Source organism: Trachurus trachurus, assembly GCF_905171665.1.
Source record: "Trachurus trachurus genome assembly, chromosome: 21".
NCBI classification, from domain to species: Eukaryota; Metazoa; Chordata; class Actinopteri; order Carangiformes; family Carangidae; genus Trachurus; species Trachurus trachurus.
This window is the reverse complement of record NC_139899.1, coordinates 15,387,152-15,404,652: the sequence shown is the minus strand read 5'-3', so window position 1 is coordinate 15,404,652 and position 17,501 is coordinate 15,387,152. Positions and strand designations below refer to the sequence as shown.

Genomic DNA, 17,501 nt, shown 5'->3' with positions numbered 1-17,501 from the left:
AACGGGGGCCTTATTTGAAGGGAGAGATCTTTTCTGATATATCTATCAAGGACAGCACTGTTGTTTTGTATTTTCTTGTATAACAATAAAAAGGGACAAAGCTAATCAAGCACTGTGTATCTTAGATACCAGCCATGTGTCTAATTGAAGCTGCACATGGCCATATGGCCGTGTGCAAAAAATAGAAAGTCCAATAACTACATAAGGATTCAAGCTGCACGTGGAAGAGTGAAATATTTCCAACATCATTGCCAGCGTGGTAGTCAATCACTACACAGCTTTTGAACTGAGGATTCATCTCAAAGCTATTGCAACAATTCAGACAAAATTTTACTATGACAAAATGTACAAATGTACAAAATGTGTATAAGGCAAAATAATTTTCGGCGTATGAAGAAATCACAGACCTTATCATTACAGGATCAGAGGCTGAAAAACAAAGTGCATGAGAGTTGCTCCTCCTCTCTCTAGATCGGTGATGTTCAGAGGCAGCCTGTTATTGGAGGTGTTAATTGGCAAATTCAGTACAAGTCAAGAGTATGTTCCCTGTCGTCCTCGCCCAGCGAGGCTAGGTCATTAAACCGAGAATGGATTCTTTCATGCTGCCTTAACCCTTGAATTGCAAGTTACCCTTCCACAAACATCCCCATGCTCAATCCCACCCCCGTGTGTCAAGAAGAAAAGCAACCTACTCTAATTTAACAGTGACAATAAAATAACAGGAGGATGACATCTTGGGAGCCAGACTTTCAGTCATAGTTATTTCAAATTGGCAGCCAAATGTCTTCAAAAAGTTCAGAAGTTTATGCATGTCCAACGCTCCTACCCTCCCCTGGTAATCATATACAAGTCGTCCTTGCTATAGTGGATGAACAATGGGAATTTTAGAACAATGGCATCAGCAAACTCCACTGATCAGCGCCTTTGTGTTCTGTGTATTGAACAAGGCTCTCATCCGCCTGAAACGTGAGCCTCCTTTGGGGTTCTGGGTGCGATCTCACCACTGCCTCTGTCATCACTTGCTGTGACTGCCAAATCTCTGCTCCAGAAATCAGGGCTCTCAGACCAGCACTGAAACAAACACAATGGAGAAGGGGGCTGTTCAGAGACTTTGCACAGGCAGCGACGGCTTCAACACATTTAATCGAACACAAAGTCGGCTCCACCACTCCTGCACAGAGAGCACGAGGATCCCAACGCATGGCAAGACAACTGTGAGGTGATACTCTCAGCTCACAACGCCATGAGAGTTGGCAGTCTCTTATGCCAACGGTGACCAGTGCACAGACAGTTGAATATGCTTCTCTCCTAAGTTGTTAATTATCTAAATGACATTGATGTGAAGAGGGCACTCTAGCCAGGTGACCTTCATCCACTTGCTATCTCTCTGTTTTGTTTCAGTTTGATTAAACCCTTAAGCATCTCTTTCCCCCCGCCCCCCACTTGTGTTATATCTTCTTAGCAATGGCATGATCTGATAAACATTGTTAGAATATTTAGAAATAAAATATTTAGGAGAGTAATTGTTAAAAAATAATTACTTAGCGGAATGTAGGCTCATCTCATCTGTCCATTAGCTACTGCAATTATAATCTAATTACTGGCTAATAAAGAAAAAAAAAGGTGTGTGTGTTGTCATGGAGTTGAGATATTGAAAATATTATTTATACTGGAAGCATCAATTGCTCACATCAGTCAACACCAGAAACTAAACATACGCAGATGTGATGCTGATAGAAATACAAAAACAGACTGTTGTGTATATATTGAAAAAAAAACACCAGTATGTGTGCTGAATGAAACAGGAGGAAAGTGTAAATACTACTAAATAGGTGAATTATATTTTCTTGTAATTTTTGACTGAATTAAGTTCAAATTGCTATGCAGTTGGGGGAAAATTTCCCTTGTTTTAAAAACCACACGTGTCTGAAAAATTAAAGATGCATCTTCACCAATAGTGTAAATTGTTGTCCAGTTTGGTTCTAATAATGTTTCAGTGTTGTACTTTGAGTTTTGATCTCAGGGCCACACTTTTGCACACAATTGAATAATCGATTGCTCTTTTAATGTAATAGCGCTTTTTGTTAATCATCTGTTTTAAACTGTAGGCTAAATTATGAAAATATGTTGCCGCGTCAATGGAAATTTGGAAGGTCTCGCTCAAAAACAGAAACAGCTGCATTCTACATCTCCAGGAATGATTGTTGTGCAGCATCTAAAAAAAGAAAGAAAGAAAGAAAAAACTTAACATTGTGTAATTTTTTTTTTTTTTTTTTTTTTTTTTTTACATTTTTACATTTTGGCATTTTTAATTGTTCACTAAATCAATTTTAGCTCCCTTTATTACATGTCCACTGCTTAATTATTCTAACTTCAATATGCATTTGTAGACAACAGGTGTATGTATTTATAAAGTTTTCTGAAGATTTTTGGTATTGGGAGGTATTTATAGTACTGTCTAATGTCTTAAAACATACTCACTTTTCATCAGATTAACACATGTATATTCTTCTTTACACCATACAGTGACCTATTGTTCCACTCAGTCTACTTAGAGACACTCCAGCACAATCAACCAATCTTACAACTTCGAGCTGATGATGAGTGCGAGCCACAGGGATGTCTGTACATAGGATAACCTACAAGCTCAAATAAGCAGTGGTAGCATGCCAACAGCTATACCATGCGTCAGTTCCCTCTCTCTCTCTCTTCCCTACTTGGAAATGACTGTGGTCCCCTGAAGCCAGTGACTTCCCGTCTCCCCGAACTCTCTGCAGCACGGACTGGCGGTGCAGAAGCACTGCTGATTAGCATGCAGTAATGATGGTGAGCTGGGCTCCATTGTTCTAACACCTCCCCTCTCCTCCGCACCAATCTGTCACCATTCAGTGGGCTAGAGCTGCCTCAAATGCTTCCCTCCACAAATGAGATGGATAATTAGTTGCCCCTCACGAATGCTGCACTCTTCTCACCCCTGATTGCTTTCACCTTCTTGCTCCTGGCAATTTTGACACCTTGTAATCAGCCTTCTACTTCTCCGTCTCAATCCATATCCCTCTCCTTTTTTTTGTACTCTTTTTTTTTTATAGCTCTTAAATCTATTTCAAATTATCTATTTCTTCTGCCTCTGGTAGCAAATGTCCCAAGGAGAAAGATGGCACATATATCTGATATTTTACTGGAGACGACTGCAATAACAAAGCCTCAGAGCTTAAGTCTCAAACAGTTAACATTACTGTACACACAAGTGAGTAAATACACAGTGTACGGAAATACACACACTAAAAAAAAAAAAAAAAAAAAATCCTAGCTGTCAGTACGAGTTTCCTCTTCCAAATAACAATGAATGACAACATAATTATGAGCAAGCAGCTGTTCATGATCCCAGAGAGAAAAGCTTGCAGGCTGCACAATGTTCAACTCTTCACAGATTAACCAGAGAGCATCATTAGGGATATGTATTTGCCAAAAAATCAGAATAAATTCTCCCCTCAGTGTCCATGATGTGATGTGAAATGTAAAATTATGAGGTTTACATCTCTTTAAAATAAACATGTATTATGTGCGGCGCATTACATTACATTAAATAGATATGTAATATCCAGCTTCTATTTTAATCTAATGAGTGACTCATTAGTTTGGAATACTTATTAGCATTATAACATACCTTTTTTTTTTTTTTTTTACATGCTTCTGATCTATTTTTGAAATGCTCAACGGCAAACATCAGTTAAGGCTGAAATGAGAAATCAATCAAATCAGTCTATTGAGGAGTATTTGATTATTGGAGGTGAGTTATAATGCCTTAACACTTGTAAAGAGAAAAAAAAGGTTGTTTACAGACTTCACACCAGCTCATCTACCCAGCACAAGTGTTACCAGCCCATAGCTGAAGGGCTGCAAGGTCCTCTCTGCACAACTAAGTGTTCCAACACTCACAGCATCTCCCGTTCCTTTAAACATCATCACACCGCTTGGTGAAAATCACTGCAATTGTTTGCAAAGGTGTGAATAAATACTGCAGGAATCACCAGTCGATGCTGCTGTTTAGAAGAGACTCAGGTTTAGTCGAGTGATAGGTGCGCATACTGTAAAAGATGCACTTTAACACGATGAACAGACAGTGACTGACACATCATCTGTTCCATTTCCAAATTGTGAATATTTCACCGTTCAGCACTTCTTGCATTTTGTGAAACTGTTAAATATTTTTTGTAATTAGTAAAAATGTGTTCAATTAGGTAAAGATTGTCTTATCTCAAGATAATGTATGACATACTTTAGTAAGTAAAATCTTCACATCCTGTTCCAAAAATATGATTATTTACATTGATAAATTATAATGTTGCATTAGGTAAAACCATTATGATACAAATGGAAAGGTAACTGGGGACCTAACTGAAACAATAATCTTGTGCCTGATGTTACGCCGTGCCATCTGTTTTATAATTTATCAAACACATGGGAAACTAACTTTTAAACTTCTTTCAGCGTTATAGATATTGTCAGCTCGGCACCAGTAATGACATACAGCTGCTTCGAATCATCTTGGTCTATAGCGGTGGGGATTCATGTGAAAATAGTGTCAGTCAACATGTCATCCATTCTGGTGCCAACATAATAAGGGAACATTGTTGTCATTTCAGCAGAGATTATTGAAAAGAGATTTGTCAAAAAATGAATGATTCTATATCATAATTTTTTTTGAACGTTATACTGAAAATATATAAATCTGTCAAAGAAAACCTGATAACCTATATGATGTCTTTATGTATGGATACACAGAATACCCACACTGTTTGCATTTTGAAAACGATTCAAATGATAAAAAATTTTGCAAGAGTAAATGTCGGCTTTATTTGCTCATATCATATTATGCATCATTGTCACTATAGTAAAATCGCAGCGCGATATTAGAAAAATATAATGGGCGGAGAAGTGTACCATTCAAATCTTCAATATTAAATAAATGGATTCAAGTCTTATTGCAGTGTCATTTCAAATCCAGTACAGCGCATGTACTTCACGGCAGGCAGGTTCATGGCAGACCATGAACACTGTAAAGTCTTGGAGTAGTTGAGGCCTTGGCCCGTCAGTCTCTGCTTCCACTTGTCAATTGTCGGCTTCATTCTTATGAGAGAAATGCGAGTAGAGGTGGCTGTTCATTCGGTCCTGAGGAACCACAGCATGGCAGAAAGCACATTTATCAGGGCTGCTGCTCTGAGGCGTCACCAGCTCTGTCCCCACGTCAACTGCATCACACAGCTCAGGGCTCCAGAGAGGCTGCAGAGCAGGATGAACCACAAAAGACAATATATTATTTATGCTCTTAACAACTGGTACACTCACTCTATTAAAGCATGCTAGGCCAGCTGGCCCTCAAGTTTAGATATCTGTTGCTTTCATCAACACAATGAACATGTCTTGTGTCAACCCAACAAAATACTCAGCAGCACTAAAGGCTAAAGATTTATTCTCAAGTGTTTAATTATTTCACTATTTATGTGATAATCCTGGCTATCATAAGAGTCTATAAAAAATGCCCGTGTTGATGTAATCCAGGGCAAGAATCATATTATGAAAAACTGGACCAACTTTTTTTGCAGATATTGCTGCATGCCATTCACAATTTTTTTTATTAGGCATTTATACACATCAGCAAATAAATCCCACTTAACCATCATACTTGCTTCATCAGATTCAGAGACTGTAATGTGCTTCCATCTGGCTCACACTTTCCAGCAAAAGATGCCAAATATAACCAGAGCATCCATGCTTAAGTAAAAAAAGAATCAGCACACATTACACAGTAATACATTTCAAGTTTAGCCAAGGGGATTTTTTTTTTTTTTTTTTTTTGGACTTCACACTGTTTCACTCCTCCATTAGCAAAGACCAATCATAAACTGATAATTTGCTACTAGTTTTCTCAGACCTTCTCCTGTGATTCTCACCTGCTGGGGTCCCCGCACATTCTCCTGGGAGAGTGAAGATGATGTTGAGTGGGAGGGGGATGCAGGGTAGACAAAAGGCATGGGCAGTTCCACGGGCTCCTCCTCTGTCATTGCGGAGGGGATGCTACTGAGAGGAGGCTTCATGGGCATGGTGAGACCAATGGGTCTCTCCGTAGCACTGTTCAGGAAGTCATATTCACTGTCCGCAGAGGGCGGGAATTTGACACTGAGTTTGGTGAGAGAGTCTACTAAGTCCCTGTCCTCGGGGCTGGCGCCGCGGGACGCCAAAGATGTGGGCGGGAGTGGGATATCCACTGCTGACCTTAGCACTGAGGAAAAGGGTCTCTCTGCCTCTGCTGTACGGTCTGTGCACTGGATGGGCATGGAGAACCGCTGATCTGTCAGATGGCAGAAAAACATGAGATTTTACACAGTTTTTCCATCTCAGTCAACATGTTGATGTATTTCAGCGCTGGCTTTAAGGACATTTGAGCTTGGCAAGGATACGAGAAGTTGCACAGACATAAAATACATTTCAAGAGTGTTCTCACACTGGTCTTTTCAGTACGTATATAACAAAAAATATGGTACAATTATACTTTATATTGTTATTATATGAATATTATGACTCATAGAGGCCATACCCAGAGCCAGCTTCATGCATTCGTCAGTGAAATTATTAAATGTGTTTATCAATGCAATTTTCACAAAGGTGGCCAGCCATGGTTCGAAAGGACAATGAGGTATTCATGTACCGTGCTAGTTTAGGTGTTGCAATCTAATTATCTTACAGAACAAAGCAAAAGCTAATAAAACACAAATGTGGTTATGACACAACAAACCCATTTGAATTCAACACAGTTTATTTTAAGTAATTGAATTCAGACCAAATAAGAGTTTGGCCTTTAAAAAAACAGCTAAATAAAACTACTTTTGATAAATATTAACATTACCGTTTGATGTATCACTTCCTCCATGGAATCTTTTTAGATGATCTTTTTGTCTCTGGGTTAGAGACCGAATCTGCCGGAATTTCCCTTGAATTGCCTCAAATACATCCAGCATGTCCTGGCTGACAAACAAATAAATAAAAGAGTAAGAAGAAAAACACACAGATCTTTAACTGTACAAAAAAGAATAAGAAGAAGTCTTTGTGCAAAAAGAGACACATACTAGTCAACGCTGCTGTTGGCTGGCATGTTGGGAGCAACAGCAACAGTGTCCATATTCTCCTGAAAAAAAGACACATGCATAGCAATCATTAACACCAGTTATCCAGAGGCGTATTAATAATACATTTGCAGTTTTATCAATACACCGCAAGTTTATTTTTACTTGTGAAAACTGACTCCTGGCCTGTTAGATAATGAACAGTAAAGCTCAATCTGCCTTACTGTGCAGTGATATTATCCTCTAGCACCATCTGCTGAGGTAAAAGTGGACGCACCTTGTGTGCAGCAAAAGAGAGGTTGGATACTATTACAGCAGCACTTCAATCTAAGGTGTCTGCCAGTGTTTAAATGCGTGGAGAAAAAATAAATGAAAACATTATGAAAAACACCTAACTTCTCATCGGGGCAAACGCCTGAACAAGACCAGGATTTCTGCTATTTCACTATAATGAAATTATCTGGAAACTGCTTTAGAGTAGTGTAAACAAGGGTTCGCACTGCAAAAAATACTGTATGTTTTATTTGCAGTCTGACTGATCTAGTGCAGCCAGAGGTACTGAGATAAATGAAAAAAGTTACTTAAAAGATGATGCTTATCTCACAGAAATGACACTGCTCAGAATTACAAATCTACAAACCTAACCATAGTCTCACAGTTAACTAACATAATATGAACCTGTAACATCCCAGTTCACACAAGAGCAGCAACAATCAAGCAGAAGTACTATCAACATGTGCTTGTGTGTGTGTGAGAGGAAGCTGTATGTTTGCTGGTACGTTATATCACGTGGGGAAGAATGAAGTAAAACCTGTTTGGGAAACATCATAAAGAAGTTCTCTAACAGTGTAAGAGGCAGAATGAGCTCAGCATCGGTGCAGTCAACGTACCGGGTACTGTTTTATCCTATAGGCACCGGCCCCATCGAGGAGGTGGTTGCAAGGCTCGCATTTCATCTCTCCTTAGAATCCGGTGAAACAGTGAAAATCAACAGTTTGTACAGGAGGAAACGCTAGATTAAACAGATTTGGTATAATTGATGACAACCCCTTATGAATTATTCCAAGCCCAGAATGCAATGCAATGCATGAATTAATTGTCCTGGAGGAATATATATAAGCAGACAGATCATCTGGCACGTCTCACTAACCTGATGGTTGCCTTGTTGCTGACAACTTAGCTTGAAGTTTTGAAATCAACAGCTGCTGGTCCTCTATCTGTTTTTGAAGGGTTTGTGTGTATCTCTCATAATATTCAGTCTGTGAAAATGAAGTTGATTTTTTTTTTTAGCACCGATATCTGGAATCTGGCCCACACCTATACATACATTCATGTGTGTCCCATTTCTACCTACATACTGTATATAAGTGGCAATCAAACTGACAAAACATAAAAATGAGAAAACACACTCCGAGTAAGTGAGTAACAAAAAAGTTATTTGAGAAACTGGCAACACACTCTCTGTTCTATGGCTCATCATCTGTGCTATATTGGTAATGTTTAGCTCCATTAACACAAAGCTTGAAAAAGTTTTTTCTCCGTTGTTACCATTTTCTGCAGCTCCTTCTTAGCATTGTCCTTTTCAATTGAGACCTGGCGGTAAGCTTCAAAAGCTTTGTTGAGCTGGTCTCCGATGTTCCTTTCCATGCCGTGTGCTCCACAATCATCACTGACACAGCAGACATGAGCCCTACGAGTAAAATCGCACATGTTTTTATTTGTGCTAAAAAAAATGTTTTTAAAAAGGTGCATCCTTTTTTTAACTGGTGAAAAACAAAGACACCTGTGATGCTCAGTGAATATTTTTACTTGTTTTATCATTTCTATGAACACAACTGTCAACCTGTCACCACACACTGCTAAAATAATTAAAAGTCTGTGAAGTGGTGCCAAATGATTTGCTTGATTTATGTAAGCTACTGATGCAACAGCAAAGACTGTGCCAAAACTGCTACAAATACACTTCCTAATCTTTGCCTATCACTTTAAAACATTGGCAGCACCGGTGGATTGTCAGCTAATGTGCAAAAGCAGAACTTTAGTTTTCACCTTTTAACAACTGGCACCTAGATCTAGCACTGCCGAAATGATGTGCTGAGATATTGATGAGTAAAATATCTTGCACAACAAATATGCGACTTCTGACCTGGACAGTTCTTACATATTTGTCACTTCTAGCCCAGTGTCTATGCTGATGTTTACACAACTTTTTGAGCTTTTTTCCTTCTTCTTCTTGCAGTTGCAGCACTATATAACTGTTTAACACAGACGCGTTGAGGTGGTGTAAAATACACAAGAACCTGATGCCAGTCTCACCCAGAACTGCTCATCAATTATTGCTGGATTTTCACAATAAATGTCCTAGCAACGCTGGAAGTAGCTGTCAGTGATACAGTAGTTACACAGCAACCTGGCTCCCTGGATGAAGCCAAAATAAAAGCCCGCGGGGGCTGAGTTGTAAATTGGCATTAACAGTAACGCAAGGATCCTACCGGGACTCAGCAGTAGAGCACTTTAAAGTGTCGTTCAAACCCTCATCCACACAGTTCCGTATTCTTTACGCTGGATGTGCCTGGTAGGTTAGTTAGCCATAGCTCATTCAACCGGTGGTGGTGGATAAAAAGCGACCGAGCAGCAACTTCCCACAGGTCGACTCGCCTCGCTCCGTGTCCACTTACCTTCATTCGAGTGACAGCCAAAGTCGAATTTGTTGTTTTGACACCACCACAGCGTCGTCGCCCCAATCTACAAAATGCGAGGCTACGAAGCGCCGGAGAGGATATTGCAATGTATGTTTTACATAGCCTAGTTGAGTTGGGAACTTCCCTCGGGGAATCCCCAGTCTGTAGACTTCCGCCTTTTACCCGGGCTCGGCCAATCAGCGCGGAGCTGGCGGAGGAGAGCTGGGTGGTTAGCTGGTTGAGGGTTCTTCCAGCCTACGCGTCTGCAAACCGACCGCTGTGCATGTTTAAACTGTCTCCAAACCAGAGGTGTACTGTGCTCATTTTACTCACCGACATTTGTTTTCTGCCAATACTAACCTTTCTGCAAGTCCCGTCGAAAGAACTGAGCTCGGCTTCATAGTGAGGCTGCAGTAGCTTTATAAGTGTGGTTGGATAAAAGTTGCTAAGGGGCCCACACGCAAAAACAAACAAACAAATAAACAAACAAGTTTTTGACCCTGAACACAGTAGGCTACTATTCTACATGGGAACACAGCAGGAAAAAAAGAAGAAGAGAGAAAGTACTACAGGGTCTGCCTTAGTTCACATTGTACCCTACTCCTTATCAAATATGCACATTTTATATTAAATGGATGATGCATTAGCCTATAAAATAATCTTGTGGCTGTGTGTTGTAGGCTACATGCCAATATGTTCACACTCGTTATTACAGTCTCAACTGTGTGAATAGGCCTACTCCCATATAAAGTTATGTTTCGATTAGATTACAACTAACTATTTAACACACTAATAATCTGGGGCAAGCAGGTACAGAAGACTTGGGTCTTGGGTGAAAATATCAAATGTACACTGCCACCTGTGTGCACTATGGTGAATTTTCAAAGAAATTTAAATTGAAAACAACTGGACTTGATTATTTGTCTAGGAAGACATTTCACCTCTCATCCAAGAGGCTTCATCAGTTTATGTTTGCATCTGACCAGGCTAAGACTGGTCCTGATGAAGCCTGGACAGATGCGAACATGAACTGATGAAGCCTCTTCCAGTCCAGTTGTTTTGTTGTTTTAAATTTCTTTGAGATAACTAGACCTGGACAAATGAGAATATTCACAGGTCTATGGTGAATTGGAAGCAACATGACTCCAGTAGACTATTATTGACATAGTCTACAATATTATACAGGATAGTATTTATGATACATGGTTGTAATGTGGTCCTAGTTATAAATCATTTAAACTCCTGCATCAGTGTGTCTATGTGACCACTTGAACAAATAAGCTATATGCTCTATATTTTCTACAAATAGCAATTGCAAAAAAAAAAAGAAGGAAAAAAAGCAAACAAAAAGAACAGCTCACATAAAAGTATTTGCTGAGTATTGATTAATCCTCTGAGTCGCAGACATTTGACTTTGTACAAAAGCTTTACAAAACACACCAGGCGCCACTTCATTAGGCTACATTGGGGGACTTCCTTGATTCCTTATGATTAATATTAATATGAATATGGGCACTGCAGTTTATTTTGACTTTATCCTATGTCCTGCTGCCATATAAGTACAGTAGGTTAGGCCTACTGTATATCAACAACTCAAAGCTACCAATAGAAGCAAGCCCTACAAGAAAGCAAAAAAAAAAGTACTGTTGAAGTACACATTCATTTATTTTATAAACATTTAGGTGAGAGACAAAAACTGAAAATTGGCTGACAACAAGAAATATGATATGCCTTGCCCAGAGAGACGCTCGTTAAATGAGGGATGTCTGAGCATCTACCATCTCTGTGTAATAGTTTAACTCATTTTCACAAACTGTCACACACAATAACCTTTATTCTGTGGTTTGCTTTGTTGTTGAAGTTATTTCTGTTTTGGAAATATGTAGTGAAGTGAATACTCTCTATTTTTATGTGTTTTCCTTTACTTATTCACTATGATCTCTCTCATACTGCACAATTTAGATCTAAAAATAGATCCCCCACAACTCCAATCTACATCCACTGATTTTAACCTGAAAGTTAATCCGCAAACTGTTAATCCAGGGCTCCACTTTGCTATGTTTTAGTGCCCCCTGGTGAGTTTTAAAAAATAAATAATAATTTTAAATGAATAAATGACAGAATTTATATTGTATGGGACTCTTATGTCGTGGTAAAGGGTCAATAAGGCAGGCTATGCCTTATGCATGTCTGAAAATCTTTTCATTTCCAGATTTATGAAATCTTTGGAAGAAATGCTGAGTCATAATGAATAGGGCTACATAAAACGTTCACACCTCTTCATCAGCATCCTAAAATAAAGATGAGTATCTCTCTGCAACCCAAATAAATCCAACAAAACACTGCAACTTGTTTTGCAACTTGCTTATTATAATTATTCATATTTTTCCCTAAATATATCCTTTTTATCTCTACTTATTTTTCTCCTTCTTCTTCTTCTTCTTCTTCTTCTTCTTCTTCTTCTTCTTCTTCTTCTTCTTCTTCTTCTTCTTCTTCCTCTTCTTCTTTTGTAGTATGAATGTGTGGTCTGTGAGCAGTGATGCAATACCCGGCTCCAGTGACTTCATGGTTAATGCACCCATGTCCCTGACTGCACTGTACTGTTTGCCTCAGTGCTCTGTCTGCTCCAACAACTGATGCCATAGCAGCACTTAAACAACCACCACTAGATGGCAGCTGAGAGAGACTTTAACCTTACAGTTGTTAAAGATTCAAGATTCAGAGTGTTACATGTAAGTACCAACAACTGAAGTTATCCAACCATGAGAAACAAGACATTTCTATGGTCAGTCTGACATTGAAAAAGCAAAAATCAAATATCTACAGTTTTCAGCTGCTACTAAAGGTGTGGCAAATAAAATTTGACAGCACACTGGGTGGGTATTAATAGGGTTTATTGACAAAGGCAGTGACTTAATGACGACTAAGTTTAAAGTTGCTGGTTGAGTTGCATGTTATTATGACATCACTATACTCAAAGGCCCATCAACAATCTGCACTGTGCTGCATTAAGTAGAAAAACGTGTATTTGTGAGTGACATTAATTGTAGGCATCTTTAGGTTATTTCAGTAACGGATGATATAGTTCTACTTTCTTGCTTGAAGCTTTGAATATGTGAACAAACAAATGTATTTATTCAGATTACAGTTTAAAAGACTTGCCAGCAAATCACGTGTGATGTCTCTGTATTATATTCAGAATATTAGCCTATACCACTCTCCTAACGTGGCTCAGCTTTCTTCCGATTTACCTCCTGATGCATTAAAGGCAGCCTGATTATTTATTAATGGGGCATTGGTACTTTCAGTGGCCACACGGTCATTTACCTTAAATACCTTTCTATCTTTCTTTTCAGTCCTCCATCCCCTTTTTGTCCACCTTCCTTCAGGAGGAAATTCAATTACCCAGCTGCTCAGGATATCTATGTGCTCAATAATAATAATAATAATAATAATATATATATATATATTACAAAAAAATCAGGAATGCACTCTTCATTAAATTTACCTGCCATGCCTAGGTGAGAGTAAATCACACAAAGTATGAGAAAAGTGCAAACATGATGAGACAGATTTATGAATACCCCTGCTCCCTTTCATGTGGCGATCTTCTCCGTTTGATCTCTCTCCATTTTTTCTCTCTCTCTCCTTCTTGTTCTCTCTTTTCCTCTCCTCCAAAGTAAGTAGTGAATGTACTTAACTTAACTCTCCCTTGTGTGACTCATAAATCATAACTGCCTCCACAAAGCTTCGGTATGCATTACTATTAGCTTCGACACTCACATCGCCTGAAGAGCGCCATCGTTTTCCCTCACATCTCACAATGAAGCGTTTCTGTCAACAATGTGCATGCATTTCCTGCATTGTCAAACCACAATATAGAAGCAGCTCAATAACCCTCATAGAGGAAGTTGAAGAGTTGAAAAGAAGTGGAATATACCAGGTGCTGTGCGTTCATTATAAAGCCCCGGTACCATGCCATAATCAATCACTGTTAGATGCAGCCACTTAAAACAGATATATGCTTCAGTGTACACCAGAGAGGGAAGGAAGATGCTTTTCTGTTGAAAAATGTGTCTCCTAAAGCAATTTTTATCCAATACCCTGATCTCACCACTTACAAAGGGACATCAGCTGTGCAGAGGCCTCATAAATTTCAACAGGAATGATCCCTAGAGAGATGTGATGTCCTTGTTCAGTATTACCCTGGAGAAGACATCTGAAAGGGTCAGGTGTGGGTTTTTTGCCCTTTGTCCATTACAGGACATTGGTGTGTTTGATTCATGGAGTGATCTATGCCCCCAATCTCCACAATTAGCAGGAGGAGTAGGCTACTTGTGTGCACAATGCCACAGAGCATCAACTGATGTGATCATCCAATGGTGTGTTCCTCAGCATACTAAGCTTGCTGTTATAGGGGCGCCCTGTTCTTGATACACATCACACTGGAGCCAGGCTGGAGCTCAGCAGTAAATCTTGAGCCAATGAAGGGTCCAGCAATGTTTCCTCCATGTCTAGCAAAATAAACAATCTGCTGTAGGTCTGCAGAAACACGAGATCAGACAGAGGGCAGAGCTGAGGACTCTGGCATGCCGGGGGAGGAGGAATGCAGGGAGAAACGCACCGATCAGATTTCAGGAGCCCGGAGAGAGAGGTCGAACAGAATGAAAAGAAACCTGGGTGTCTAGAGACCCACAAACTATAAATGAAAGGACTCGTAAAAGTTTATTTCTCTCTTTTTTTTCCTCTGTCTTTTTCATCGAGATATGTGCGTCATGAAAGGCTTTACTTTTATTTATCTTTAGTCTATCTAAAACTATGAATCCCATTGTGATAGGGTGCAGTTTGTGTATTTGCCAAAAATACATGAAAACAGGCCGTGTACTATGCATGCATTCATAACATTAGAGTAGACCAGCGAGCCTCCTCGGTTTCCATCAGAAGCTAAAGCTGAACACAATACTGTTTTGGTTCAGGCTCTGGCCTCAGGGGCTTCCTGCTATTTGAAGAGGATGGGGTGGGGATGAGTACGATGAAATACTGTGAGAAGATTGTGTAGTTCTGAGAGGGTTACACAATCAGTCTTTATCCAAATCTTTATGTGAAATTGTTTGATCAGTACTTGGGACTGTTGGAGACTGGTGTATTTTTATATCCTATAAAACAAAGAGGGTCAAAACAGGCAGATACAGATCTCTTTCTCTCTATATACATATGTATGTGCATATGTATGTATGTATGTATGTATACGAGAACAGCGACCTGAATAAGATCTTCTGCAGAGATACTGCAAGAAGTCTTTCCTGCATACTTATAGAATTTCCTGATTGATAGTGAAAGGAAGTTCTCTCCCTGTTCCTGTTACACAAGAGCAAAACCACAAACCTCACATGTAACAAAATGTAGCTTGCAAGGTAGTGAGTATCAACCAAACTAATTATAACATCCACGAATGTCTCTGTGTTTTAAAGGGTTGATGAACCGCATATCATGATTCAATGTGAAACATAAAATGACTTCTATTACGTTTGTCAGTGCATTTTTGGAGTTTTGCTGTTAACACAAAACCTTCACTTTCATTCAGATGTAATTTTGTTTTACTTTTTTTTTTTTTAACCTTTATGCAAATTCTCAGATATCAACAGTTCAGTACCCCCGAAATGAGCCGTCAATGAATTACTGGTTGTCCTCAAACACATGCATTGATTTCTAATCTGTCAGCATAAGATAAGGCATGTTCAGACATCCACAGAAAGTCAATAGGCTTGCAGAGAGGGAGGGTCACCGCAGTGTGTTTTTCCCACAGAGGGTGACATTCAACAGATATGAATGTGGTGGGAACATCTGAAAAAAGCAGAGCCCACTGGCTATTTTAATTTATGTCTTTGTGGGAAAAGTTGGAAGTCAAAGCAAATTCCTTCAATATATCTCTGATACTTGCAAAGGAGGATACAGTGTAGCTATTTTTAAGGGACTGGGTGGAGATGATGAGGAATGTGAGATGTTCAAAGCATTTATCATCTCTGCAAGCTGAACAAATAGATATCCACGTTGTAGTGGTTGTGATAGGCTATACAATAGAGAGTGCATTTGGTCACCAGATCATGTTGCTTTAGAAAGTATTTTTGGAACTGAGAAAATCAAAGCACCCAACTATAAGATATGACTCTTGTGGGACAGAGAACAGGTTGGTTATGTGGCTTCATAGCATTAAAACAGCACAAAAGGCTTGTGTAGATTGAACAAAAGTGAAAGGGTATATCAGGCTAAAAGGAAAGTCCCCAGCTAACCTCGCATTAAGAACCCTCTAGTGCTCTCCATTACTCAAGCTCATGAAAATTTTATCAGCAGGAGGCTCAAGGCTCCAGAAGATAATTTCCACCAGCAATGTGAAATACAGACTGTCAATTCACGCCATCACTCTGGTTATCCTACAGTGAGACTAGTGGAAATCATACTCACTGGTCCATTAGTGCATCCTCAAACACACTTCCTGAACAGCTATCAGTGAATGGGCTTTTTAGAATGGGGCCATTCATTCACTGCAGCTCTTATGATTACAGGGGGTGCTAGGATTCATCTGACATTCAACTGTTTACCGGATGGCCGATGATGACTGATGAACTGTGTCCAATTCTCCTACCGTGATCCCTGTAAATGTTACTCAACAATGGGCTTTCTTGGTTCGTCTCATTAAAAGTAAATATTTATAATTACATTATATATTAGTCATTAATTTAACTTAAATTCTGCTTCTGGAGGATGTGCTGATTTTATTAATACAGATTTTTAACAAGTAGTAACATAGTTGGTAGCAGTCTGCTCCCACCAAAGTTAAGTTTTAAATCAGTATCAAGGCAAAAGCATTAAATGCCACGGTGAGAATGTGAACAATGGTATTATGCTGAGGCTGAACAGCACCATACAATGTTTACAATAAAGTTTGGAGAGTTGCCTGGCAGCAGAATGTACACAATGAAACAGCTCAGTGGCGCTGCTCTTTATGTCCGTGTTCAGGCCTGAAAGAACAGCCTTTGTACACATATGACTCTCATTCTCATTCATTTGACATGAGCAAAACAAGGGGCAAGCGCCACAATAAAACCTTTCCTGCTGCTGTCAAGTATTTCCTCTAATATATCAGAAAAAGAGTTTCAGAGACTCTTCGAATCCGTGTGTAAAAAAAACAAAACATCAGAGCAATGTGCTCGAAAGGCAGCTTATCATACAAACCTCTGTATGTGAGGACAATTTGAAAAGAGTTATATACACTGTGTTGTGTCAAAAACATTCTTTTTGTTGTCATGATTTTATATAATCTCTTGTCACTGTTATAAGAAGTGATGTTGGGGACCAATGAAACAGAATTTTCATTTATATCAAAGCTTCAGAGCGTCTTTTCATAAGGCAATAACTTATTTATGAGATGCAGTAATGAGTATTTCACATCAGATGGTTGCAAAGATTTTCAGTTTGCAGCTTATGGGCTCACAAACTGCTATGCCATGTTTTGTACATTAACATGGTGAAAGGCACTTGAAAATAAACAACAAATAATAATGTCTGACATTTGTAACACACAGTGCATAATAGTATAGCCTACTTAAGATGTCTTAAATGGATTCTATGTGTTCTAATGCTGTATCATAGAGGATTTACTCACTGAAACAAAATGTTAAAAACAGTTTCTCTGTTA

General features: G+C 39.1%; 1 protein-coding gene across 1 annotated transcript; it reads right to left on the bottom strand.

Moving 5' to 3' along the window:
- Window positions 1-4,843: 4,843 nt before the first annotated feature.
- On the bottom strand, window positions 4,844-10,089 carry tank (TRAF family member-associated NFKB activator). Its single transcript, XM_083996506.1, has 8 exons — window positions 9,803-10,089; window positions 8,673-8,814; window positions 8,275-8,383; window positions 8,015-8,085; window positions 7,128-7,186; window positions 6,908-7,026; window positions 5,955-6,352; window positions 4,844-5,283 (listed from the first exon to the last, which is right to left on the bottom strand). The coding sequence occupies exons 2-8, from the start codon at window positions 8,769-8,771 to the stop codon at window positions 5,113-5,115; spliced, it is 1,026 nt and encodes a 341-aa protein (XP_083852632.1). The 5' UTR covers window positions 8,772-8,814; window positions 9,803-10,089; the 3' UTR covers window positions 4,844-5,112.
- Between the last annotated feature and the right edge of the window lie 7,412 nt (window positions 10,090-17,501).

What these genes read in the sequence shown, in the direction of transcription:
- tank (XM_083996506.1), bottom strand. Translation starts at nt 8,771, where the DNA reads ATGGAAAGGAACATCGGAGACCAGCTCAACAAAGCTTTTGAAGCTTAC. An exon ending in AGAAGGAGCTGCAGAAAATG is followed by an intron (nt 8,384 to 8,672) that starts GTAACAACGGAG and finishes TCATTTTCACAG; the next exon opens with ACTGAATATTATGAGAGATA. An exon ending in AGCAACAAGGCAACCATCAG is followed by an intron (nt 8,086 to 8,274) that starts GTTAGTGAGACG and finishes CCGGATTCTAAG; the next exon opens with GAGAGATGAAATGCGAGCCT.